The sequence below is a fragment of the Mus caroli genome, unplaced genomic scaffold, assembly GCF_978045245.1.
Source record: "Mus caroli unplaced genomic scaffold, Mus_caroli_1 scaffold_4, whole genome shotgun sequence".
Taxonomy (NCBI): Eukaryota; Metazoa; Chordata; class Mammalia; order Rodentia; family Muridae; genus Mus; species Mus caroli.
Window position 1 is genome coordinate 752,044 of NW_028227259.1, and position 26,851 is coordinate 778,894.

The 26,851-nt window shown below is 42.2% G+C and overlaps 2 protein-coding genes across 7 annotated transcripts in view; one reads left to right on the top strand and one right to left on the bottom strand.

Moving 5' to 3' along the window:
* Positions 1-15,826, top strand: part of Pex1 (peroxisomal biogenesis factor 1) — a 36,881-nt gene extending 21,055 nt beyond the window's left edge. Inside the window, exons 13-24 of one of the 4 annotated variants that reach the window (XM_021161853.3) lie at positions 1,260-1,414; positions 2,980-3,169; positions 3,460-3,626; positions 5,025-5,159; positions 6,552-6,616; positions 8,952-9,094; positions 9,171-9,274; positions 10,583-10,759; positions 12,454-12,684; positions 14,024-14,221; positions 14,476-14,606; positions 15,487-15,826. In XM_021161853.3, the coding sequence (XP_021017512.1) occupies positions 1,260-1,414; positions 2,980-3,169; positions 3,460-3,626; positions 5,025-5,159; positions 6,552-6,616; positions 8,952-9,094; positions 9,171-9,274; positions 10,583-10,759; positions 12,454-12,684; positions 14,024-14,221; positions 14,476-14,606; positions 15,487-15,571 (1,781 nt within the window). In that variant the 3' untranslated portion in view covers positions 15,572-15,826. Of the gene's footprint in view, positions 1-1,259; positions 1,415-2,979; positions 3,170-3,459; positions 3,627-5,024; positions 5,160-6,551; positions 6,617-8,951; positions 9,095-9,170; positions 9,319-10,582; positions 10,760-12,453; positions 12,685-14,023; positions 14,222-14,475; positions 14,607-15,486 lie in introns of those variants that run through there. The other 3 variants (XM_021161854.3, XM_021161855.3, XM_021161856.3) reach the window with 3 other exon arrangements.
* On the bottom strand, positions 10,773-26,851 carry Gatad1 (GATA zinc finger domain containing 1). Of its 3 annotated transcripts, none has more exons than XM_085836397.1 (6): positions 26,172-26,851; positions 25,555-25,680; positions 23,625-23,684; positions 22,296-22,479; positions 20,113-20,339; positions 10,773-10,791 (listed from the first exon to the last, which is right to left on the bottom strand). In XM_085836397.1, the coding sequence occupies exons 1-5, from the start codon at positions 26,415-26,417 to the stop codon at positions 20,149-20,151; spliced, it is 807 nt and encodes a 268-aa protein (XP_085692523.1). In that variant the 5' UTR covers positions 26,418-26,851; the 3' UTR covers positions 10,773-10,791; positions 20,113-20,148. The 3 variants fall into 3 exon arrangements, with proteins under 3 accessions (XP_085692523.1, XP_085692522.1, XP_021018289.1); XM_085836396.1 differs by lacking the exon at positions 10,773-10,791 and adding an exon at positions 16,011-17,910 and having other exon boundaries at positions 26,172-26,850; XM_021162630.3 differs by lacking the exon at positions 10,773-10,791 and having other exon boundaries at positions 19,525-20,339; positions 26,172-26,849.

Here is a 26,851-nt window from a genome sequence, read left to right on the forward strand (position 1 = left end):
ACTTGGTGGCAGATGGCTTTACCTGCTGAGCCGCCTCGAAGGCCCTAAGCCTTCCATTTTAAGGGAATGAGGTATATGCTTATTGTGTGTTCCTTTGAGTGCCCGGTAGGCTTCTTCAGCTCTGTAGTAGGAAATGGCAAAGCAAAAGCAGGGACATCCCCTGACTTGGTGACTGGCCTTCTCGTTCTACTTCATTTCTGGAAGCTGTTCCGTTACAGACTTCCTCTCACTTCTGCCTCATTGGCAGGTACTGGTTGTATACTTCTTGGTAGTCAGCCTTCTCGAAGTCCAGGAAGGAAAGGAAGCAATCTCAGTGCAGAACAGCGGTAACAATGGTGGTTGCTGTGTAGAATGCTGTTTCAGGGAGAGGGTGTGCCTTGAGAATTCAAGCGGGTATCCCCTGGTGTTCTAAGAAAGTAAATGGAAAGTGACAGAGATGAGTATTTGGGCCAGGTTAGCCAACTAGAAGGTGGCAAGATGCACTGTCCTAGAGGAATGTGCAGTATGGTGTGTGAGCATCTAACCCTTGTGCGGTGGGCTACCAGGGATGCCAGGATTGACTGAACCGAGTTTTAATGGAAGAGTGAAATCAACAAGCGACAAAAGAAGTACAGTTCCTAGGGAAAGGCGCTGAGGTACAAGAGATTGACTATGCTGTAGTATGACTACGCCACTGGTTGTAGCTTACAGTGAAGACAGAGCTGTGGGGAGGGAGGGCTGCAAGGACTGACCATATTGCCTCCTTGTTCTTAGAGAGCTGATGTCAACACAAACAATAGCCAGAGTAGCTTCCTTTATATTAAGTAGTGTTGATCTCAAGGGAAGGTTGTGGCTCGCTGGATCAGGGCTCAGAGATATAGTACTGATGTTTATATCAGTTCTGATCTCCTCAGACAAACTTTGCTAAGCCTTGGATAGAAAGAAATTATTCAGGAAATGTTAGAAACACGGCCTGTTCTGCTAATAACCATGACATCTTGGACATTTAGCATCCTTCCAGAATGCTCACTTCTAGGATGCCTTTCTGTTTCTGACTCATTTACTTTGTAAGGCCCAGGAGCACTAAACCTCAGTAGACAAGTTCAGGGCTTACAGGACCTCCTACCTTGGGCTTGATTCAGCATCAGTGACTAGGCTTTAAGCATGATGGAGCTGTTCCATCTTATAGCTCAACATTAGGTTATTAGCATTTTAATTAATATGCAGGTTTAAATGTTCATTTTTTTTCCTGAGTGTTATGCTATTTTACTTCATCCTAGCTTTAAATGATATGATCAAAGAGTTTGTTTCCACGGGAAGCTTGGTAGCACTCATCGCCACAAGCAAGCTCCAGCAGTCTCTGCACCCTTCCCTTGTGTCTGCTCAAGGAATCCACACGTTTCAGTGTGTCCAGCACCTTCAGCCTCCCAACCAGGTAATTCATTCTTAGCACATTATAATCTTTTTCTTAGAAACTGCTTTTTTTTAAATAGTTACTGCTTCTAGGAGATTGTGCAGATATTTAAGAGCAACATGTACAATTTAAGAGCACAGATTTGAATTTATAATCATCAAAAACATTATGTACTTGCTAAGGAAATGGCTTTCTTAGAGTTAGTATTTTTTCTAAATGAAGATGAAATGAAAATTAGACATCTTTTAACAATTTGGTGAAGCATCCCTGCCCACTTCGGGACCTTCTGCGCACCAAGCACTTAGTGACCAGGAGCAGGAGGAAGTATTCTCAGGCCGGTAAGCACACTGGAGACACGTAAGAATTTTGTTTAAGATCCTTGCCTAGTTCTACCTTAACTATTCAGACTCTTTGCCCTTTAACTGTTATTGAAAAAGCAGAAGTATTGTCTGTTATTCTGAGTCACAGAGGCTTGGTGATAAAGAGCTTGCCTAGTATGTGTAAGGGCCCTGGGTTCAGTACTCAGCACCAAAAAAGAACAGAAATGAAATGAAATGACAGTGATGTTGGTTATCTTATTAAGGTCACTACTGCTATGATGAAGCACCATGACCTAAAGCAACTTGAGGAGGAAAGGGTTAACCTCATTCAGTTCCATACAGTTCATCCTCTAAAGCAGTGAGGGCAGAAACTCAGCCAGGCCCAGGACCTGCAGCAGGAGCTGTGCAGAGGCTGTGGAGGGCTGCTGCTTACTGGCTTGTTCTCGTGGCTTGCTCACGGCTGCTCAGCCTGCTTTCTTATACAACCAGGACCACTCTAGACCAGGGATGGCACAGGCCACAATGGGCTGGGTCCTCCCACATCAATCACTAATTAAGAAAATGCCCTACAGGCTTGCGACAGCTTGATTTATATGGAGGCATTTTCTTGACTAAGGCTCCTTCCTCTCTGATGGCCCTAGCTTGTATAAAGTTGACATAAAACTGTTCTACACTTTGGTTATTGATTATGTTTTTAGAAATGTTACAGGAACAAAACCCAAAAAAAGCCTGATAATAATCAGCGTTACTTAAAATACTCCTTTTTGGAGAAAGAAATGGCAATCTTATATCAGTGTGGTCTTTTGAAAATTTACTGAGGAATGTTTGAGGTACAATTTTAGACAAGACACAAAAATATAACCCTCTGATAGGATCATGGAAGAAGCAAAGAGTTTATTTGTGAATTTGAAGGAAAAGACTGGACCCAACGGTAATATCTAAGTTACTGTTAGCTCTGGCTTGAACAACTCAGGTGCTCGTCATTGCAGAGCGCCTGGGCGGACATCCTCAGGTGCTGGGGTGGGGGCAGCTAAGTGCTGCTTATGCTGGGAGTGGACAGAATGGCCTGCCAGAGTGCACCATGTAGTGTGGGTGCCTAGAAGTCTATACAGTCCCAGTTTGTATAAATGAATTCTGGGATGTTCACATGTGATGAAATTGCCTGGTGAGGCTTTTCTCTGATTATATTCCCATTGCTAAGTGACATATAACTCTTGAATGTACCCTCAAGAATTTAATAATCTGAATTTTATGTTTTTTCTTAAGGAACAGAGATGTGAAATTCTGCACAGTGTTGTGAAGAATAAACTGGGCTGTGATATAAGCAAGTCACCTGACTTGGACCTGCAGTGCATAGCTAAAGAGACAGAAGCGTTTGTGGCTCGTGACTTTACAGTTCTTGTGGACCGAGCCATACACTCTTCTCTCTCTCGCCAGCATAGCTCCTCTAGGGAAGGTATGTGTACAAACCCTGGACTTCTTTCTGTTGTGGGAATAGAATCAGAGCAGAGCAAGAATTACATACATTCAGCTTCATATGATATTCGTGTAGAAATCTGGCATTCCCAGTCAATATGACAGCATATTTTAAAAATGAATTGGTCTTGTAGGTGCATTCCTTTAATTTCATCACTCAGGAGGCAGAGGCAGGCTGATCTCTTTGAGTTTGAGGCTAGCTAGGGCTTCCTAGTGAGATATTATCTAAAATTTTGGGGGAAAAAGGTGCTTTTGTTTATTTTTAAACAGAATTGACTTTAACAACATCAGACTTCCAAAAGGCTCTCCGTGGATTTCTTCCTGCTTCTCTGCGAAATGTCAACTTGCATAAACCTAGAGACCTGGGCTGGGACAAGATTGGTGGATTACATGAAGTTCGGCAGATCCTCATGGATACTATCCAGTTACCAGCCAAGGTAAGATAAAACACATGACACACATGAACAGAGCACTAATGGCCAGAAGAAATCCTCAGCCATTGGCTAGGGCTTTATTTGTTAGCTCATCCAATTTCCATTTGATTGACAAGTATTTATCAAATTACCAAACAAAACAGAATTTTGATATTTTCTTGGCCTGTAAATGTTGGCACGAATGTTGCCATTTTGGCATGAATATCTTTATTTTGCTTAAGTCGCTCCGATTTGCTGAAATTTCAACAGAAGCAGATAGGAAGAGTGTAAGACACAGAGAGGCCCCTGGGTTCACAGGACAGGTGGACTATGCAGACTTTTGGACTCTGGGAACTAGTCCTAAAAAGGCAGAGTTGACAGGTAGCATGAACTAGATCAAGGGAAAGATAAAGGCTGCAGGTAGAGTCTAGGGCATAGTGTGTTGAATCAGGAAGACTGAGAAATAAGAGCAGTTGTGTGAGATCCAGGAGTCATGCAAAGTAAAGGAATGATGAAGGATTTTGGGTTGCTTGTGATGGATGGCAACTCTTATTGTCAGGGCCTGGGATGTGTTGAATCTAGCACAGAACCATAGATTTATACTGTTGGGAGGAGAAATTGGCATCGAATTCCTAGCCAGCAATATCATGACCTCAAATGCTGAGTTTGGGTACCAGCATTCATACCCAAATATATGGAGACCATGAACTTAACTGCAGACCGTGAGGCCTCCCCAGTTAGTATGAAGGTAGAAGCAAGGTTGGAATTTTGTCACTAGATGGACCACAAAGGCTTGCTCAAGAGAAGAGGCAAGGGTACTGCTGATTGTAGCTGATATTTAGTTAATTTCAGATGGGATTTTGTGCTCTGGGCAGCTGATTGGTAATTTAAAAAGCTGGATTAGTGAGTTGTTTAGCAGGAGAGGCATGACTGTCTGTAACCATGGCTTGTGCTACCTCTGGTCACTTCAGTACAGTGCTTGAATCTATCACTGATCACAGTTTAACCATGCAAGTGTTACTGTGCTTGTTGGAAGACTGGGCATTTGGCCTCTGTTGTCCTAACAGTCTTTTTATCACACTTTAAAAAGGAGACTAGTTTATCATTGGCTCTGTGTTTGCACCTTGCCTGGCTTTATTACCAACAAAACAAACTAGAAAATCAGTAAGGCAGAAGGGCGTTCTGATGCTCTGACAGACGCTGTCTTTGTGCACATGCATTCCATGGCCTCCATTAATTATTTCCAATAGGAATTTCCTTTTGTGCTGCTGTGTCTTGTTAATAAAGGGCGGTGGCGGTTATTACCATCCAAACACTTTCTTTACACTGTGTTTGTGCAGGTTTTTTTTTTTTTTGGTTGGTTGGTTGGTTTTTTGCTTTTTTTAGATTTTTGCTCTTTACCATACTTTTGCTATTTTTCAGTACCCAGAATTATTTGCAAACTTACCCATACGACAGAGAACAGGAATACTGCTTTATGGTCCTCCAGGGACAGGAAAAACTTTACTTGCTGGGGTAGTTGCAAGAGAGAGTGGAATGAATTTTATTAGTATTAAGGTATGTGTACATCTGCCTTTCTCCCTTGTCTTTGTAATTGAGGCAAACTGAGGGTAACACACTGGAAAGAAAAATGTAAGGTTCGGTGGCACTGTAGTGCTCTCACAGAGCTCTGGGCCTTCTCCCTCCTTTTCTCAGAGCGCTTGTATTCTATTCTCGTCCTTCTCATCCCTTAGCAGCTACTGATCTTATTATTGTGTCTATGGGTTTTGTATGCTAGGAATCAGGTAACATGTGTCCCTCTTTGTCTGGCTTCTTCCACTCAGCATGCTTCACGCTGTCATGTGTGTTAATTCCTTCCTCCCTTTCCTGGCAGACTGGCATTCCATTGCTTACCTGTACCACGTTTTGCTTAGACATTCTTTGTCACTGGTAACATTTGGGTTGTTTCACCATTAGGCTTTAATGCATGTATTTTAACATTGTTTATTCTGTGTGTGGGCACTCATGTGCCACAATGAGCATGCCATGGGACGACCGTGGGAGTTGGTTCTTTCGTGCACAATGTGGATCCACAGACAATTCAAGTTGCCCGGATAATGTTGTTATAAATATCCATGTACAAGTTTTCTGTAGACATATGTTCTCATTTCTTTTGTTCTGTACTGAGTAGAATCCCTGGGTCTTACATAATTCCTGCTTAACTTCCTCAGGACCCACTAATCCCCACCCCCACCCTAGTCCTTGCCAGTTCCAGTCATGTTTCTCAGTTGTGGGCTATTTCCTATTTGGAAAGCTGGGAGGGAAGAATAATGCATTTATTGGTTTATAACTGCTAGGAATGGGCGCTGATCCACCTCTCTTTCTGAATGGCTTTTATGTTCTTGTTTAAGGCAAATCACCATCACTGTGAATAGAGTTATGTAAATATTAAGAGAAAAAGCAAAGTGTATTTAAGGGAGAAGAGATGCACAGGAGTAAAGGCCAGTTTTATGGTCCCCTGTTGGCTGCCCTTCACCCTCCCTGCTGTGCATAAGGTCTAATGTGTTCTTAGGTAGACAGCAAACACAACTGCTAATAGTGGAAAGAGCCAGTAAACTGACACCTGGCATAAAGGCACGACAGGGAAAACGCACTAAGGGGGAATGGGGTAGCTGGGGTGGTCACAGCACTGTCAGGCGAAGCTCTTCAGAGAGGGACACTTTAACAAAGATGGAAAGGAAATAAAGTCATGGGCCACGAAAACATCTGTGACAATGTTACAGGCAAAGGAAGTGAAGGGCAGGGAACAGTTGTGACACCCTAGTGCAGTTTGCTTGTAAGATACAAGTAAGAGCCGTCCACTCAATCCTGTCTTAAAAGTTCTCTGTTTTACTGTGCTTAATCAAAACCCAAGGCTCTGTCTGTTTAAAATTAACCTCATCTCTCCTCTGATTTTATTTCGCCGTCTAGGGACCAGAGTTACTCAGCAAATATATCGGTGCAAGTGAGCAAGCTGTTCGAGATGTTTTCATCAGGTGGCTTTCATGAGTGTTGGAAGTAACTGACTGTTATCACTTATTAATCGTGGCTTTGGCCTTATTTTTTGAAAAACAGTATTAAAAACCTATGGTTTGCCGGGCATGGTGGCACACACCTTTAATCCCAGCACTTGGGAGGCAGAGGCAGGCGGATTTCTGAGTTCGAGGCCAGCCTGGTCTACAGAGTGAGTTTCAGGACAGCCAGGGCTACACAGAGAAACCCTGTCTCGAAAAAACAAAAACAAAAACAAAAATATGGGTTATGTAAATTATTAACAAATCAAAGGACAAGGATTTTATTTCAGTAAATACTACCAAGAATAGATTCTTTTCAATGTTTAATGTTGGAGATCATTTTATATTTACAATAGTAATATTCCTGAAAGTAGAATCCTAAGTCGTTGTTCAAAGAAAGGTCAGAGTAGATCTTCTCTCTTTCTTTAGAGATGAGCTCTCTCACTATGGGCTAGGAGAGCCTTGAACTCCCAGGTGTCCTGCTTCAACCTCCCAACTGCTGGGACTACACGTATACATCATCACACTTTGCTTTCAAGTTAGATTCTTACATGAAGCAAATAGTTATTTCTCATACACGCCTTATGGTTTTAAGTTTTAAGCTCTTGTTTTCCCTGCTTCTAATGAGCTCTTAGAAATCAATATGCTGGTTACCCAGTCCCAATAATGCTGGTATTGCTGAGTGTACATAAGATAACATATTAATACACAAGATAACACTTAGTTGAACTCATTATTCAAGGGTAACAGAATTATGGTAAGTTTTTCAAGTTAAAATTTACTTTGTAATATTCTTGTAAACATTTTACTATATATGGTAAATATATGAATATAATTTGTGGGCTGGTGAAATGGCTCAGCAGGTAAGAGCACTGACTGCTCTTCCGAAGGTCCTGAGTTCAAATCCCAGCAGCCACATGGTGGCTCACAACCACCTGTAATGAGATCTGACGCCCTCTTCTGGTGTGTCTGAAGAAGTACTCCACAGTGTACTTAATTATAATAATAAATAAATCTTTTTTAAAAATGAATATAATTTGTAAAAAAAATAATAAGTTAAAGGTTTATATTAGTATCTACTATGCAAGTTAAGAAATAGAGCCTCAGCCAGGTGGTGGTGGCCCACGCCTTTAATCCTAGCACTTGGGAGCCAGAGGCAAGAGGAGTTCTGAGTTTGAGGCCAGCCTGGTCTACAGAGTGAATTCCAGGACAGCCAAGGCTACACAGAGAAACCCTGTCTCGAAAAAAAAAAAAAGAAAAAAAGAAAGAGACAGAGAGGGTGAGAGAGGGGGTGAGGGAGGGAGAGAGAGAAATAGAGCCTGAGAGAGGTTATTATTAAAGTCCATGGCTACATATTGACAAAAGGCTAAATTAAAAAAGAAACATTATAATTTAGTTTAATGGGGCTTAGTCCAGAAATTATGTATCTAATAATGGGGAGTTTCTCAGAGTGTTCCTACGAAACACTGCAGAACTACTGAGCTTTGCATTTGAACAGGCTGGAGAATTAAACAGGCACTCAATAAGCAGAAGCCAGTGAGTACACATAAAAATGGCCACCATGGGCAGGAGGGCTGCTCAGGCGCTCAGAGCTCACTACTGTTCCAGAGAACCTGGATCTGGTTCTCAGCACCCACCTAAGGCTGCTCACAAGTGCCTTTAACTCCAGCTCCCAGGGATCTGACATTCTCTTCCAGCATCTGAGGACACATGCACACACACTGCACACACACATGGCTACCCAGGATAACAACCTATCATCTAAGAGTTGAGTTTTAGTCTCTTACTTATCCACAGGTATAGATCTCTAAGCAAATTTTTGGGGTTTTTTTGTTTTGTTTTGTTTTGGTTTTGGTTTTTTGAGACAGGGTTTCTCTGTGTAGCCCTGGCTGTCCTGGAACTCACTTTGTAGACCAGGCTGGCCTCGAACTCAGAAATCCGCCTGCCTCTGCCTCCCGAGTGATGGGATTAAAGGCGTGCATCACCATGCCCGGCTAAACAAATATTTTAAACTCTCAAGAGTTGGTTTAGACAGGAAGGTGGGAGACAAATATGATCAAATACATTGTATGTATATTTGGAATTATTAGAGAATTAATGATATAAAAATAAGTAGCACTATTATGAACAAAAACTTAGTTTTAATTGAAATAGCCAGAAAATAAGAATAATTGCATGTAATTTGCTTATGTACACACAGATTGTTATGTTATATATTATAATCTAGTGTGTGTGTGTGTGTCTGTGTGTGTGTCTGTATATGAAGAGTTTGAAAACTCTGCAGCCCTGATAAAATATAGCATTTTTCCCCTCTCAGAGCACAGGCTGCAAAGCCCTGCATTCTTTTCTTTGATGAGTTTGAATCCATCGCTCCTCGAAGAGGCCATGACAACACAGGGGTTACAGACCGAGTAGTCAACCAGTTGCTGACACAGTTAGACGGAGTAGAAGGCTTACAGGGTAAATCACTGTTCACACAAAAACACACTATAAAAGAAGTTACTACATGATCATGCTAAAAGTATTTTCCCCTCAGGAGTTTATGTGCTGGCTGCTACTAGTCGCCCTGACTTGATCGACCCTGCCCTGTTGCGGCCTGGCAGACTGGATAAATGTGTATACTGCCCTCCTCCAGATCAGGTGACAAAACCCTGGAGCATCCAGAGATGCCACACCCTTTGCTTGTGAGCTTTACTTTGGTCATGTGGTAGCAATTATCCTAAGATAGCTTTGAAGCTCATTGGTGGTGGTGGTGGTGGTGGTGGTGGTGGTGGTGGTGTATGCCTTTAACCTCAGCAGTCAAGAGGCAAGGGTAGGGAGATCTCTGTGAAATAGAGGCCAGCCTGGTCTATAGAGTGAATTCTAGGACAGCCACGGCTACACAGTGAAACCCTCAAAAAGCAAAAGAAGACAGCTTTGCAAGCAAAGGCTTTGCTCACTGTTTGCTCAAAGCATAAATAATCCTGAGTCAGGTGCGGCACGTTCAGTGCACTCCTGTTCCAGGAATGGCAGTGTTGATCTATACGAGCAAATCAGGAGGCGTAACAATCGTCCTCTGCGATCCCACACTCCTTATCTGGTTAGAGGCCCCGGTTCACAAGCAAGCAAGCGTGCCAGTGAACACGTGGCCAGGTCACATGGAGAAGGGTGGTCAGCTCTTCTTGTCTCATTCTGCCAAGGAATGAATGAATGAATGAAAGAGAATGGCCAAAAGCTCCAAGGCTGTGGGCCATGTGTACTTGTTTCTTAATGTTACTCCTGTGTTGGCACACATGTCCAAATCTACAAAATAACCAGAGTATGTATATTCACATTGAATGTTGGCTTTTGGGTTTCTTTAAGAAACACAGAAATAGGAATGTGCTTTCATTTTAATCCCAGGTGCTTCAGACTGTTACAGCAGCTGGCTATGATTTGCCTTGTGCTCTAGCAGGGGCATGGTTCTGCCAGCTGCAGAGAGTTTCTGCAGTTGTGTGATGTTTGGAATTCTGGGAACTTTTCAGAGAGTACATAAATGTTAGGGCCCCTGAGAATTTGGTTGTTTTGGGTTGTTGGTTTATGTGTTAAATAAATATTTGTTAAATAGTCGTGTGCAAAGAAGAAAGAAGAAATTAAATATCCTGACAGCAAAGATTAAACTTGCCCCGAGGAACTTGGTATCCCTAAGCAGCAGGAAGTCACCCCCTTCCCATCTACTCTTTGTCCTCTTATCTAGTGTTAGGGGGTTGACAGGGTGGAAAAAGGTGGAAGAAAAACCCCACAAAGTAGCAAAGGTACACCTGTGTCTCCTCTTAGGGATCCCAGTCTAAGAAAGATGATTTCCTTCTCGTACAGACTGCTTGGAAAGCTTAGCTTGTTAGACATGTCAGTCAGTTCATGAAAAACATCACAATTTACACAACAGTTATTGTGCGTGTGTGTTTAGTAAATTAGGTTTTCTTCCTTCAGGTGTCCCGTCTTGAGATTTTAACTGTCCTCAGCAAGTCTCTAGCTCTGGCAGATGACGTGGACCTTCAGCACGTGGCGTCGGTCACTGACTCCTTCACTGGAGCGGATCTGAAAGCTCTGCTGTACAGCGCTCAGCTGGAGGCCTTGCAGGGTCGGCTGCTGCCCAGCGGGCTTCCCGTGAGTTCCCTGTTAGGCCACTAGGGCGGTCACTGAGGGAAAGAGCACGTTACTGCCAGACTGTGTAGTAACTTTAATTTGCCTAAAATTGGACTGTGGGATTTGCAGAGAATTCTCATTATTATTATATTTGGTATCTATTTCCCTAACATTCTCTTAATATTAGCAAACTATTTGGTATTAGAAAGATTATTTAGAGTGAAGTAGTAAGAATTCATATAAATAGAAGAATGACTAAGGTTTTCAGCTCTTCTGTGCTTGTAACTGTATTATCTGTGGCAGCCTCCTGTGATGACACGGGGGCTCTCTCATCCCCATCGTTCCTCAGCAGGCTTACTCCCTGATACAAGGTCTTTATTTATCTTGAATTTTTTATATCCCAGTCCTAGAATCAGCATTTTTCTAATGATAGCATTTTATTTTTAATTATTGCAGTAGATAATTTACATTATAGACTTTGCCTATATTTTCTTAGAAGCTTTTCTGTATATTTACCTGCACCAATTTTAGCTGGAAATTTCTTCAGGTCGTAAATTTCTTAACTAGTTCCAAGAGGACCCAGGAATGCACATGTGCAGTGTACGCGGCTGTCAGTGAGCAGCCTGCGGGGAGGGGCAGGGCGGGTGGGGGGGGCACTCCTCAAGCCCCCTCCCTTCCTGAGACAGTCTCTCACTAGTCTGACCCTCGATGGGCTTGCTGGCCAGGGAGCACCTAGGTCCTGCCTGTCTCAGCACCAGCACTGTGATGCCCAGCCCACTCCCTGTGCCCAGGTTTTTATATGGGTTCTGGGGACTAACTCAGCCTCATGCTTACACAGCACTTATCACCAAGGCAAGTTTTGCTATTTTAGCAAGCCATTGTCACAGCTATTTATTTTTGTTCTTTATGGTACCAGGAATTGAACTAGGACATAACACATGCTAGACAAAAACTAAGCTACAGCCCTGAAGATTTTTTTTTTTTTTTTTTTTTTTTTTTGGTTTTTTGAGACAGGGTTTCTCTGTATAGCCCTGGCTGTCCTGGAACTCACTTTGTAGACCAGGCTGGCCTCAAACTCAGAAATCTGCCTGCCTCTGCCTCCCAAGTGCTGGGGTTAAAGGTGGGCTAGCCCTGAAGGTGGCAAATGATGGGGAACAAGAGGGGAGAGAGAGAGAGAGGAGAGAGAGAGGGGAGAGAGAGAGGAGAGAGAGGGGAGAGAGAGAGAGAGAGATTTTTACTGTGAAATTTAGCATCACCTACCAAGGCCAGGTTCAGCACAGTAAAAACAAAAATGAGTGAAAGGCAGAGATGAAGAAATAAAACCTCAATTCTAAGTTCTAGTTTTGTTACCATTGGGAGAGTCAATGGGTTTTCTTCATCTTAATCCCCCTTTGTGGTAACAGTTACGTTTGTACAGTGTAAGGCTGGGCTTGGAGCTCAGCTGGTACAGTGCCCAGCACGGACAAAGCTCTGGATTCATCCCTCAGCACCAATAAAACCAAGGTCCTCCTAAGCTGCATGGCAAATGTAGGGCTGGTGTGGGCTACACGAAATCTTGTGTCATAAAAACGTTTTGATTGCGTCCCTCAATCCATAGAGGGTTAAGAGCTTTAGAAGCAGGAGCTCCCCGTGCCGCTTTATGCAGTGATGTCTGCTGCGATTTCTAGTTCTGGAGTATTTAAGTCTCATGACTGGCACTCTTTGTGTGAATCTAGGATGGAGGCTCCAGCTCTGACAGTGACCTGAGTCTGTCTTCAATGGTCTTTCTTAACCACAGCAGTGGTTCCGACGACTCAGCTGGAGATGGAGAATGTGGCTTAGAGCAATCCCTGCTCTCTCTCGAGATGTCTGAGATGCTTCCAGACGAATCAAAATTCAATATGTACCGGCTCTACTTTGGAAGCTCGTATGAATCAGAACTTGGAAATGGAACCTCTTCTGACTTGGTACCTTCAGCACTTGTAGTTGATGTGATATTGGACTGGGTTCATCTCCTAACCTGCCCACACAGTCTCCCTGGTTGGCTTGTCTGCAATAAAAGTAGTCTTGTTTTTTAAATTATGCCAATTAGTCATTTTTTAGTTTATAGTAAACATTTATAACAGGAGCAAGGAGATTGGTTCCACAGGGACCCGGTGTGGCTCCCTCTTGTGGTCACTCGGGAATTTCTCTCCCGGTGAGTGATTTTAAACCCTTTTTACTGTGAGATCTATTTAATAATAAATGTAAACCTTATTGTCACGAAGTGCTTCTGGATAATAGGAAATTTGCTGCAATAATATCTACAATTCATAAAAAACAAAAAATGATGCCAATTTGTGAATCTTCTGGAAACCCTGAAAAGAACACCATCTGTCACCAAGGGAACAAATGCTTTAGATGAAGTGAGGGCGTCCTCATTGTTTTTCCTTTAGTTAACATGTATGCCCATTCAAATTAATACTGACTTACTCTTTATAATATACAACATTTTTACGTACATGGCTACTTTTGTATATTTGCTTTTAATAATTCATGTTTCTAAAAATATCTACTTTTCCAAGAAGTCTTAATTATTTTTATAAATTTAATTGTTTTCTATTTTTTAACTTCTCTCCAGAAATACCTGGGAACATTAGCCTGTTTTCTACAAACTAGAGAAAAGGCCCATGGAGGTCTGACAGTAAAGTGCATGGCACAGACAGATGCATGAACTGAGCTCTGATGCTCAGGACACAGTGACAAGTATCTGTGATTACAGCAGGGACAGGCATGCATGTGTGTGCATTCACACACACACAGACATATGCGTTTATACAGAAAATGAAGAGTAAGGTTCATGCTGAACCTGTCCTTGCCATCAATGTAATATTAAAAGAAAATAAATGTTTATGTTACGGGTGGTAGTTTGTTTTGCTCTGGAGATCTTACACCACAGGTATCAGTGAACCTTAGTTTACAGAATATTGTCTTTTAAACCTGCTTAACTTCAGTGAATTAAAATATGAACTTACTTCGGGTTTTTGTGTGAGAGCTATGACCCTGAGAGTCTGGCTGTATTCCTACCAAGTAGACCAAGGGGCACCAAGCACTCATGAGTTTAGAAGGGAAAGTGGGAGGGAGTATGGCAGGGGAGGGAGGCAAGGAAGTGGGGTGGATTTCATGGAAATCACATATGCATGTGCGAAATTCTCAAGCAATGAATTTTAAAAAGGAAACAAAGTTTTCATTTCTTATCTGCAGTGAACATGACTGCCTCCCTCTGTTCTCTCCCATCTCTTTCTTTGGTCTTTACTCATCATGCAGAGCTCACACTGTCTGTCTGCACCAAGCTCCATGACTCAAGATTTACCTGCAGCTCCTGGGAAAGACCCGTTATTTACACAACATCCTGTGTTCAGGACACCTTCCCAAGAAGGCTGCCAAGACCTCACACAGGAGCAGAGAGATCAGCTGAGGGCAGAGATCAGCATCATCAAAGGCAGATACCGGAGCCAAAGTGGAGTATGGCCTTTTCCCTTCCTCTTAGAACTTAGACAAGTTGCTTTTCCTTGTTTGACATGTGTTTCTTTGCGTTTAATTGTTTAATTTATTTACAAGCCAAGTGCTGAAGCACAGGGGCTCTGTCCACTGGACGGTCCATGAGAAAGAGAATGTACGCTTCTCAGGAAAGAACTTGACAAGAAATAACACAGGGACTGCCACTTTCTCTCTTGAATTCCTAAGTTAACATCTGCTTAATCTGCTTTGTATTTAAGGAGGATGAATCCCTTAACCAGCCTGGACCAACCAAAACCACTTTTGCTATTAGCCAGGCACATTTAATGACTGCACTTGCCCACACAAGACCATCTATTAGTGAAGATGAAGGGAAGGAATTTGCTGAGCTGTAAGTAACCTTAAGAAACACATTGTTCACTTCAGTTCTGAAGTGTTTACATTGTTTTGTTTTTTAAATTAGAAGCTAATTTAAAAATATATATGGTTAAAATGGGGCTGTAAATGAGCGACAGAACATCTGCTGCGTGGGATATGTGAGACCCTGTATTATCCCATTACCAAAAAAAGGAATTGTACTATGCACTTATGACTTACAGCTTATTAGTGTCAGCATCTACTGCTAACCTTCTCGTTCGTAGCAAGGCTACTACACTGAGGTGTACAGTGGTCTTCTGCACTTTACACTGTGGCTACTCTGCATGGTGGCCTGGCCAGTATTACACAGGAGTGATTCAACGTAACTCAAAAAATATTTGTTCCTGGTTTTGTCTAACAGTCAATCCTTCAATTCTGGTTTAGCGTTGCAGTTCTTTAACAAAGAGTGTACATATATAAGCATTGTGTACTTAGTGTACAAATATCAAAAAACAAAGATAAGGAAGAGCAGGAGACAAACTTCCTCCATCTCATGTGGCTTTGTGCACTTACGTTTTTAAAGTGCTCCACCTGTGCTGGTGGTCACTGTCCCCTTTGAGCTATCTCCATCTTCAACACTGTGTGGCACATTATGCAGGTGGCCCCTTTGTTGTGTTCAATGCTAGTTTCTTCTAAGTTTCTGTAACAATGTCCAGGTTTTGACATTTACATTGCTGCATGGTGCTCACTGCTATTCTATAAGCAGCTTGGAGCCAAATGTTGGCACTTCTCTCATTAGTTCACAGAGACGAAGATAGAATTGTTCATTTCTTAAAATATAAGGCTACTTGGAAAAAAGCCATTATTTGTTTTGTAATTAGTATTATTCATTAAATATCATCTTTCTTTTTAAGGTATGAGAACTTTCAAAATCCAAAGAAGAGAAAAAATCAAAGTGGAACAGTGTTTCGAACTGGACAGAAAGTAACTTTAGCATAAAAGACACTTCTGATTTTCTAGATGTGTTTGTTTTAATGGTCTGTCCCTAAGTTGTAACTATAAAAATGATGTAAAAAATTTTTAATTTAATAAATTTGGTTAATCTATAAAATCACAGACTGGTAAATGCTGTGATGATGTAATGCTCAGGACTACCTGAGATTAACAGTGCAGGCTAAGGAAGTTATTTGTAACAGATTGTTTATTTTATTCCCAAGTCTGTATTAAATCCTTACTGATATGACTTATCATTAAGGCAGTGGTGGACCTCGTCTGTTTTCTTTCAGAGGCACTCACAGACCCAGTCACTGATTTTCTGGCTTCTGGCAGATTGTATGCCTTGCAACTTCTTGACTGTTTTGGGAAAAGATACATTCTATTATCTTCTGGGCTTTTTTGTTTGTTTGTTTTGTTTTTAAATCAGAACATGACATTTACACACAATCCAAATAACTTTAAATTTAATCCCTTCAATCAAAAATGCCTGATAATACTTTTGATCCAGCTCCCAGTCCTGAATCTTTGATTTTTATCTTGATATTCTCTTCATCTATGAACTAACTTGTAAAGTCAGCCACCATCAACACAAAAAGTATCTCTATTATCTAATAGTTGGCTTTGGAAAAGGACGACAGAGGAAGTTAATTAAAACGTACAGGTGAGTGTGTGAGATTGCATGTGGGTGTGTGCACACGCAGGATGCCTGCCTGTCTGCAGTTTCAAAAACTGGCTGCCAGATCCTAGACAACTTTCTATCTCTTCCTTTTAGATGCTGGCCGCAATTTACTGCCTGCCTGCCCTGCAGTTTCTCTCTCTTTTTTTTAATTAATTTACTTATTTATTAATTTTTTATTAGATATTTTCTTTATATACATTTCAAATGCTACCCCAAAAGTTCCCTATACCCTCCCTCCACCCTGTTCCCCTACCCACCCACTCCCACTTCTTGGCCCTGGCGTTCCCCTATACTGGGGCATATAAAGTTTGCAATACCAAGGGGCCTCTCTTCCCAGTGATGGCCGACTAGGCCATCTCTGCTACATATGCAGCTAGAGATACGAGTTCTGGGGGTACTGGTTAGTTCAAATTGTTGTTCCACCTATAGGGTTGCAGATCCCTTCAGCTCCTTGGGTACTTTCTCTAGCTCCTCCATTGGAGGCCCTGTGTTCCATCTTATAGATGACTGTGAGCATCCACTTCTGTATTTGCCAGGCACTGGCATAGCCTCATATGAGACAGCTATAACAAGGTCGGTCCCTTCAGCAAAATCATGCTGGCATATGCAAGTGTCTGGGTTTGGTGGCTGATTATGGGATGGATCCCCAGGTGGGGTAGTCTCCGGATAGTCCATCCTTTGGTCTTAGCTCCAAACTTTGTCTCTGTAACTCCTTTCATGGGTATTTTGTTCCCTATTCTAAGGAGGAATGAAGTATCCACCCATTGGTCTTCCCTCTTCTTGATTTTCTTATGTTTTGCAAATTTTATCTTGGGTGTTCTGTTTCTGGGCTAATATCCACTTGTCAGTGAGGGCATATCTAATGACTTCTTTTGTGATTGGGTTACCTCACTAAGGATGATATCCTCCAGATACATCCATTTGTCCAAGAATTTCATAAATCCATTGTTTTTAATAGCTGAGTAGTACTCCATTGTGTAAATTTACCACATTTTCTATATCCATTCTTCTGTTGAGGGACATCTGGGTTCTTTCCAGCTTCTGGCTATTATAAATAAGGCTGCTATGAACATAGTGGAACATGTGTTCTTATTACCAGTTGGAACTCCTTCTGGGTATATGCCCAGAAGAGGTATTGCTGGATCTTCCAGTAGTATTATGTCTAATTTTCTGAGGAACCTCCAGACTGACTTCCAGAGTGGTTGTACAAGTTTGCAATCCCACCAGCAATGGAGGAGTGTTCCTCTTTACCCACATCCTCGCCAGCATCTGCTGTCACCTGAATTTTTGATCTTAGCCATTCTGACTGGTGTGAGGTAGAATCTCAGGGTTGTTTTGATTTGCATTTCCCTGATGATTAAGGATGTTGAACATTTTTTTCAGGGGCTTCTCAGCCATTCGGTATTCCTCAGTTGAGAATTCTTTGTTTAGCTCTGAACTCCATTTTTTAATGGGGTTATTTGAATTTCTGGAGTCCAGCTTCTTGAGCTTAGAAATTGAAGATCTCAGAAGATGGAAAAGATCTCCCATGATCATGGATCAGCAGAATCAATATAGTAAAAATGGCTATCTTGCTAAAAGCAATCTACAGATTCAGTGCAATCCCCATCAAAATTCCAACTCAATTCTTCACTGAGATAGAAAGTGCAATTTGCAAAATCATCTGGAAAAAATGAAAAATCTAGGATAGCAAAAACTATTCTCAACAATAAAAGAACCTCTGGTGGAATCACCATGCCTGACATTAAGCTGTACTACGGAGCAATTGTGATAAAAACTGAATGGTACTGGTACAGTGACAGACAGGTAGATCAATGGAATAGAATTGAAGACCCAGAAATGAACCCACACACCTATGGTCACTTGATCTTTGACAAGGGAGCTAAAACCATCCAGTGGAAGAAAGACAGCATTTTCAACAAATGGTGCTGGCATAACTGGGGGTTATCATGTAGAAGAATTCAAACTGATCCATTCTTATCTCCTTGTACAAAGCTCAAGTCTAAGTGGATCAAATACCTCCACATAAAACCAGAGACACTGAGATTAATAGAGGAGAAAGTAGGGAAAAGCCTCAAAGATATGGGCACAGGAGAATAATTCCTAAACAGAACAGCAATGGCTTGTGCTGTAAGATCAAGAATTGACAAATGGGACCTCATAAAATTGCAAAGCTTCTGCAAGGCAAAAGACACTGTCAATAAGACAAAAAGGCCACCACAGATTGGGAAAGGATCTTTACCAATCCTAAATCAGATAGGGAACTAATATGCAGTTTCTCTTTCTAAACTCTAAAAAAACTGTCCTCCAGCCTCCCACAGCACGACAGCAAGTCTCCCAGAGTTGTTTCCCTAAAGGTCTGCTGGTTAATTCAACTAAAGCCTGTGCACCCCTCAGTAGCACTGTGTGACTCCTCACTGTACAGTGAGCCATGTAACCAAAAGATGGATGTTTCTATTTAATACCATCTTGGGGGAAGCATCCCATTTCCTTTTTAAGTATTTAAAAATCCAAAATAAACCCACTGTAAAAAATATTTTTTAATCAAAACCTGGAATATTAGCATTTAAAAAATCATTTTCAATAGTATTTCCAATGAACTTTATTATAGCTTATGTAAGCACGAAGGTGCTTTTTCCCAACTTTGGAACTAAGAAAAAGGGTAAAAGTTTTGATGAAAATCATTAAGATCAAGTCAAATTCTCATAAATTCCTACAGTTAAAACCGTCTATCTGGATAGATGAGGACAGAGGCAGCAAGTGCCCACTCCCCCATCATACAACCAAAGCACACTATCCAAATTTCCAGCACATGGTCTGGGTTTGAGGTTTTTGACTATGAAAACTAATGACCTTTCAGTGCCTGCCTTAGCAATAGTCAGGCAACTCTCACAGAGGCTGCTGCCTCAGTAGGAGGAGGGGTGTTACATGCAGATCAAAGATCTGGCTGCAGCAGCTGATGCTGACAGGCACAGGCAGGTCTGCAGAAGTGGCTGACCGCTCTGGCGAGAGATGAGAGTATGAGAGCCAGAGCTGCCTTCTGCAGGACTAAAGCAGCCAAGGTCTGCTTCTAGAGAGAAGACTGTGGCTTTGTAGCACATTTTGGTTTAGTTCTTGATCAGAAATCTAAAACTTAAGCCTGGCATGGCAGCGCACACCTTTAGTCCCAGCACTTGGGAAGCAGAAGCAAGCAGATCTCTTGAGTTCAATGCTAGTCTGGTCTACAGAATTAAGTTCCAGGACAGCCAGGAGTGCAGAGTGAGATTCTAGGTTTAAAAAAAAAAAAAAAAAACAGAAAAGAAAAGGAGAGACAGAGAGAAGAGAGAGAATAAAAGAGAGAAATCTAAAACTTAGTGTTTTGCACCAATAAAAATATAATTCATTTTATGAGTTCCTAGAAATAAATTATAAAGAAAAATAGACACTACATGTTTATAATGATTTCCCTGGAATCTTCCACTTTGCCTGGGAAAATACATATTAAATTTATTATTTCACTTCAATTCATTCTTTTTTCACCCTGTGATTTTCTAAGCAACAGGTACTAAGCAGGTAATATAATTACTGGGTAGTAGGTAACATTTTTCTCAAGTCCTGTTTCCAGGTAAGAACTTCATGAATAAGTACCTGGCGTTAACTACCTACATAACACACCTGTAACACACGGCAGATGAGGCAGGGATCTCAAGGTCAAGCCAGCCTGAACCCGGGCTACACATGAGACCCTATCTCAAAACTTAGAGAAAAAGATTTATAAAGAGAAAAATGTGTGGCATATCTTGTTATATTATAAATAGAAGGAAACTGGAAACCCAGCTTTATTTTGGGATGTGTGTGTTCTAGGGTTAAAACTGAGGCTTTATACCTGCTGAGTAAGCATGTTCCAGATTTGGTTTTGTAACTACAAGTGGTTGGCAACTGTTTCCTTAATAGTTATCGCAGGAGTAGGTCCAACGTGAGTCCATATGTAGCCCTTCTCTGGCCGGGTGGGAACTGTGGGAAATGGTGAGGACCTTGACTTGAAATACTCAGAAGGCGCGTGGCAGACAAATTCCAGGTACTCCATCTTCCTTGGAAGATCTTCCTCTGGCCCTAAGGGGCAGCCAGTGAAATGTTAAGTACAGTTTTGAACACAGGTATCTTCTTTGTAAAATGTTAGCAATCTTAGACACTTAAGCAGCAGCACTCTTAGATGACCTAGCTGCTGTTACCTCGGAACATGCACTACTCTGAAATCACACTCCATTATTTACTCTACTTCAACTGATTAAGGAATACAGCATCCTCCCACAGAGTGCTCAACTGAGAAAGGATCCTAAGATACTGAGTATTCATGTCGTTTAGGAAGTAGCTGTACTATTCTAAGAACTGTACACACACACACCCTTGGAGTCCTCACAACTTCCGCATGGGGCTCTATTTCTTCTAATATCACATACAGGCACGCCGAGGAAAGACAGATTAAGGCCTGGTGAAGTTCCTTAATTAGCAGGCAAGTGGAGGGGCTATGAAACCAGTAGTCTGGTCCAGAGCTTGTTCTCCGACTGGCACACCATCTAGTCAGGGAAGCATCCAGCTGAGGACCATGAAACGGGAGAGGGGAGCCTGGAAACCATTCAGAACATCATGGCCTCTGGTGTTCCAGACTTGTAGACACAAGACAGTAATTTGGTCATACAACAAGCTTGACAGTGAGTGAGAATAACATGGGATATTGGCTATCTTTAGCGTTATCACTAAGAAGAAATGCCACTTCCTTTTAGATGCAAAACAAACGCATGCCCAATTCAGAAAGAATGACAGTACAAAATAACTGAAGGTAACTGAACTTTCAAAATGACATTAGCCAGTCATTTTTATGAGTCTGTCAAGAATGAGTTGTACTCAATCTTTCGAATGCCTTGAAATGAGTACAGCATGCCATTTCAACCGTCAACAGTGATTTTTTTAGACTAAGATATCACATATGCTGTGTAGAAGGATGTATACTGAGAAAGGTTTTTATAGGTTTTAGAAATAATTATGAAAGTTCTTTTAGAAATTGTTTTTGAAAATTGAATAGGTCCCCTGTATAACCTAGGTTCCTATGTGATTCTCTTCATCCAGTTTAGGCTTGGGACACACAAACACTTCTTACCTATATCATGTTAGTGGGCATACACTGTTCTAGCCATAGGAACAAATGACATTCAAATATCAACTATATAAAATGTCTCTATTTCCTACAATGCTTTTGACTTTTTTGTACATAATGATATTTATGTCTTTTTCTATTCTGGGTTGAACTTTGTTCTAGCCTCACTTCACATACAGATGGTCTATATTTTTATATGTTATGTGCTGGGAAAGGGACCATTAGACAGGTAATCATGGTCAAATAAAAGCAAAAGAGTGGGCTCCCTCAACTTCAGATAAAGAACTACAGGCAACTAAGAAACACTGAGCGGAAACTGGTCATGGTGTTTTCTGATCGCAAGGGAACAGTAGCTAAGAAGCCCCCTATCCCCAAATCGGTTATCTATTACCAAGTGGTCAACCCTGAAATTGTATGCATAAAGTAACATTAAATGGACGCAGTAAGTTGTATTTACGTATTTAAGAATATACAGTAATATATACAATAATAAAACAACAATAAAAGAAGTGGAACCATAAATTTGGAAAAGAATGGGGTAGGGTACACAAAGAGGATCAGAGGAAGAAAAGGAGAAAATATAATTGCATTTTAATTTAAAAACATAGTGGGCCCCTATCTGGTGAGACTGGTGTCCTTATAAGAGACAATGGAGTACTCTCTTTCAGTGTGCACACAGAGAAAAAAAGACCATGGGAGACACAGCAAAAACCCAGCCATCTGTAAGCCAGGAAGCAAGCCCTCACACATGCCGGTCGTCCCAGCACCCAGATCTGACTTCCGACTTCAGAACAGTCTGTTGCTCAAGCCCCGCCCCCGTCTCTGACATTTCGCTCTCTGACAGCTCACACAGACTGGCACATTCGTTCATAATGCACTCAAGAATTAAGTAAATCTAAGATGCTGGGCTTCACCTATTATATATGATGCAGGATCAAACTGGTCTCTGGGACTGGCGAGGGTAGGAATGAGCCATGTCAGCGCAGCACTCTTCTCACAGTACTGGTCCTGAATAAAGCCCCTGATCTGAGCATAGTACGGCTTCCCATCTTGCTCATCAATCACAGAAACAACGTCACCAATTTGGTAATATACTCCCTGGGGGAAACAGGACAATCTTGTATTTAAAGTAGTAACAACCTACATTCATCAGCAAGCAAAATTTCAAAATAGTAAAAAAAAAAAAAAAAGTCTGAATATCAATGTTGTTTCCCTTCTGAATGAAGAACAATTACATAATACCAATATGTGACAATTTACAACTGGAGAAAAGATTTTTTTATATCTCTACTTTTAAAAGAAGGGAGGGGGTGGGACCTGGGGGGGGGAGACTTCATTTTTAAGAATAGTTTTGAATTCACAATAAAATCATGGAGAGTAGACAGGGAATTTCCCTCAGTTCCTTTACCTGGAACATATACAGCATCCTCTCCTATCCGCATCTCCCGTTATTGGAGTGACTGATGAACCTTCATGCCACATCATGATGACTCAGACATCATCAGTTAACTGAGTTATCTTGGTGCTCTATAATCTGGGGGCTTGGGGCATGGACACCAGGGATCCACTGTGATCAGATCACCCAGTAGGTCCACTGGCCTAAGAATCCTCTACACTATCCCTACTTTGTGTTAACAGCCATTAAGCTGTGGAAAGTTACATGACGTGTTGCTCAGGTCCACACAAGGAAGCCACTGTAAACTATACACCTACAGTAACTGCCTCAGTGGTCTTACTATATACTACCTTAACAAAATAAAAAAAATCAGCATTTGCTTGGTGAGACTAGATTCTAAACACTGCCCTTTTCCAGTTGTTTATTCAAAGAGAATAGATATGGTAAGTTCAAAAGAAACGTTGAAACCTTTTTCTATTATAGGCAGCATTCAGGATGTTCCCACATTTCCCAGACTACCTTTCCCAGACTCCTCCACGCTCTCCTCCCAGGTCTTCTGCTTCACATCTTCTCAACAACAGAATGACATGTTCACTCCTGTTCTATTTATAGCAAACTAACTAAGCTGTCTGATTCCAGTATTGCTTCTCCCTGTGCTTCTGATATCCATCCTAGGTCCTCCTCCCTGGATCCCGAGATGGAAAAATTTCACCTTTGAATATTCGTAATAGTTCATCTTTATGACATGTAAAACTTCCATAAATCGGCAGTGGTGGCACATGCCTTTAATCCCAGATCTCTGAGTTCAAGGCTCAGCTGCCCTTTCGCAGTGACTCCAGAGGCTTACCTTGTAGAAGATTGACTCTGCAGTGACTATGGTAGAAACAGATTCAGGCGCTTTGATAGGCTACAAAAAAACAGATGCAAAAACATTTGTGTACCTATATAGTATGTATGGCCATTTTACCATCTACATGAGAACTATCTAATTTGAAAAAAACAAAATACTTTTTGGTGACAGAAACTACACAAAACACACACACACAGAGAATGTGAAGCAGGTGAATATTTCCACAATTTTTGCTACCAGTAATTTAAAAGGGCAGAAAAACAAAAGGTGAAGTTTCTGATTATGCTGCTAGGAGCTAACACAACACAAAGCTCTCTAGAGCTCCAGTAGACATTAATATTCCAAGTATAGAAATACAGTGGCTCTAAAAGTCTGAGCATGGCCAGATGGAAATTATAAAAATTATACAGATAAATATAATTTTGTTGCAAGCCTGAACTCTTTAGGGTTCTTAGTAATTTGCCACATTGTACCACCATTAAAATCCCTTTTTAGAGCTGCAACACAAAGCTTATCACAATGTAAAAATGGCCTTTCCTGACTTTGTACCATTCTCCCAAGAATGGATATGCAGAGAAATTGATCATGAAGTAACTGAATAGAACACAGTCTGAACTCCCCATGCAAGCCTGACAACCTGCTTTGACACTGGGAACCAAGGCAGGAGGGAACCATGTCCTCTGATCTGACCTCCACATATGTATCGGGCATATGCACCTGCACTCTTATGTACACAATTAAAAACACATGTAAAAAGAAATTAAGAGAGAACAATTAGGCCTGGGAGAAGGCTCAGCATTTTGAGAGCACTTGCTCTTGCGGAGGACCCAGGTTCAGCCCACAGCATTCACTGGCAGCTCCTAACTGTCTGTAACTCTAATACCTAGGGAGCCAGTGCCTCTGCTAGCCTCTGAGGGTACCTGGTGCACACATGCAGGCAAAACACTCAGACACAAGAAATACAAATAAATCTGTAAACAAGAGTCTACAATCTTTATGACACTTCTCCTGGGCCCGTTTTACAAATGAGTATGCCTACTTTAGAAAGGTGTTTACTGGCAAGTGAGGTATTTTTGTTCCAAAAGTAAGAACCAAGCTGAGATAAACAAAAACATCTACAATATCCTTCACTGTCCCAAATGTACAAATAAAACAAAACAAAACAAAAAAATCCTTACCACAACAGACGTTAAACAATCTTCATACATCAGCTTTAGAAAAAGTTTTGGATTTATAATCACCAAATTCATCATGAACCAATAGATAGATTTTTTTTTCTGGGACTATCATAACAAATAAGCTACTGATGAATTATGTTATTTGCCTCGTTCTTTAAAAGACATAAAAAAGTTTTGTTCTTTTTTTTTTTCTTTCCTTCTGTTTTTCAAGACAGGGTTTCTCTGTGTAGCCATGGCTGTTCTAAAACTCATTTTGTAGATCAGGCTGGCTTCAAACTCAAAAGATCTGCCTGTACCTGCCTTCTGAGTACAGGAATTAAAGGTTAACACCATCACTGCCCAGCAACAAATTTTTCTTAATTAATTAATGTATCAAGAGTCATAACTTCATGAAATTGTCAATGAACAATTTAACCAATTTGTAAAAAAAAAAAAAACATAATTTTTCTTTGCATACAGACACACTGTGCTAAATTATAGAACATTCCTCTAGATTCATATTTTATATCATTCAGATGAGAAAAATAAAAGCTGAAGAAAAAAAACCAGAGAAACTGCTTTTCTAATGTCAAAAACTGCACGAGATTCTTACACGAGAGCTGTCTTTTGGGGAACCTTGCCTTCCCTCCCCTCCAGAATAATGCCGAAGGGCACCTGAGAGGTGCACCAGCATTCAACGATAAATAGAGAAAGCAGCGGCAAGTCCCACCACACCCACAGTGCCCCATTAGGAAGCACAACCATCTTACATTTTTTAACTTAAAAATATGTCTTCTCCCTTTTCCTTTCGTGGAAACTTTCTTTTCAGCAGCTGGAGCCGATTTGTACTTGGTATTTCTGAGCCGGGCCGACCTTCTGTGAATTTCTTGCTTACTCTGTTACACAATTTAGAGAAAAGGAAATTAAAACTGCAGAAGAAAAGCCAATACAATAACCTCACAAAGATCAGAGGATAATACACTTTGTTAAAAGAAATAAAAAAAAAAAAAAAAAACAAAACAAAAAACTTAAAAGACCGAGGGCTGAGATGTCAAACTCTGTAGGGCCTCCCAAGAGATGGCACTGCTTTCAAGCGGGAAGAGGACAGAAGTGGGGGGAGGACAAGGCAGGAACTATTTATTTATTATTCGTTTGCTGAGCTGATCTATTTTACCCCCCCTCCCCCAAGTTTCCTGCATATCTCAGAACAGAATTCTAATGCTGACATTTTTAGCGACCTACTAATTTATTAACTTGACAAGGACTTGATGGGCAAGAGGTCCTCGACCTACAAGCAAATGGCCTCGTCGGCTGACCCGTGCGTCCCGCACCGCCCGGTCTACGGCAGGAAGCCCTTCTCCCGGGGAGGGAGAGGCCGAGGGCTCACCTGCTTGCCGCCGCCGCCGCCCCCGTTGCTCTGCGAAGGACCGGCCGAGGTGGTGGCGAAGGTGGTGGCGCCGAAGCCGCCGCTGCCGCCACCGCCCCCGGTCCCTCCCGCCACTCCCGCGCCGCCGCCGCTGCCGCCCCGGCCCGTGCAGTGATGGCAGAGGATCTCGCCCTGTGGACTCTTCTTCCACATGGAGGACGACGTAGTCTTGCACATGCTGCAGGTGGGCTTCAGGCCCAGCGGCATGCTGGCCGGCTCGGGCGGCCCCCGCGGGCGCAGCGACACGGGAATGGCGGCCGTCTGCACGGGCCGCCCAGGGGTCGGCCGGCCACCTCGGCGACTGGAAGAGCAAGGTCTGAGGTGCTGGGCCGCCCGCGCCGGGACCCAGCGGCCACCGCCGACCCCTGGAGGCGGGAAGCGGGCTCCCGCAGCCCGGGACCCAGCCCTGGAGCTGGGCCGCCCGCGGGGCACGCAGGCCCGACACTCGGCGCGGCCTCCCGGGAAAGCCAGCTCCGGCCTAGGGGACGCTGTCCCGGGCGGACGCCGCCGCCGCTGGGGTCCCCAGGGCGACCACGACCCTGCCTCCGCCCACCAGGGCTTCCGGCGATGGGCGGAGCTCCCGGGGCGGGGCAGGGCGGGGCCGGGTGAGCCAGTGTAGTTGACCTAGGCTTTGGGGCTCC

What these genes read in the sequence shown, in the direction of transcription:
- Gatad1 (XM_085836397.1), bottom strand. Translation starts at nt 26,417, where the DNA reads ATGCCGCTGGGCCTGAAGCCCACCTGCAGCATGTGCAAGACTACGTCG. An exon ending in GCGGCGGCGGCGGCAAGCAG is followed by an intron (nt 25,681 to 26,171) that starts GTGAGCCCTCGG and finishes ATTGTGTAACAG; the next exon opens with AGTAAGCAAGAAATTCACAG. An exon ending in ATATTTTTAAGTTAAAAAAT is followed by an intron (nt 23,685 to 25,554) that starts GTAAGATGGTTG and finishes GTTTTTTTGTAG; the next exon opens with CCTATCAAAGCGCCTGAATC.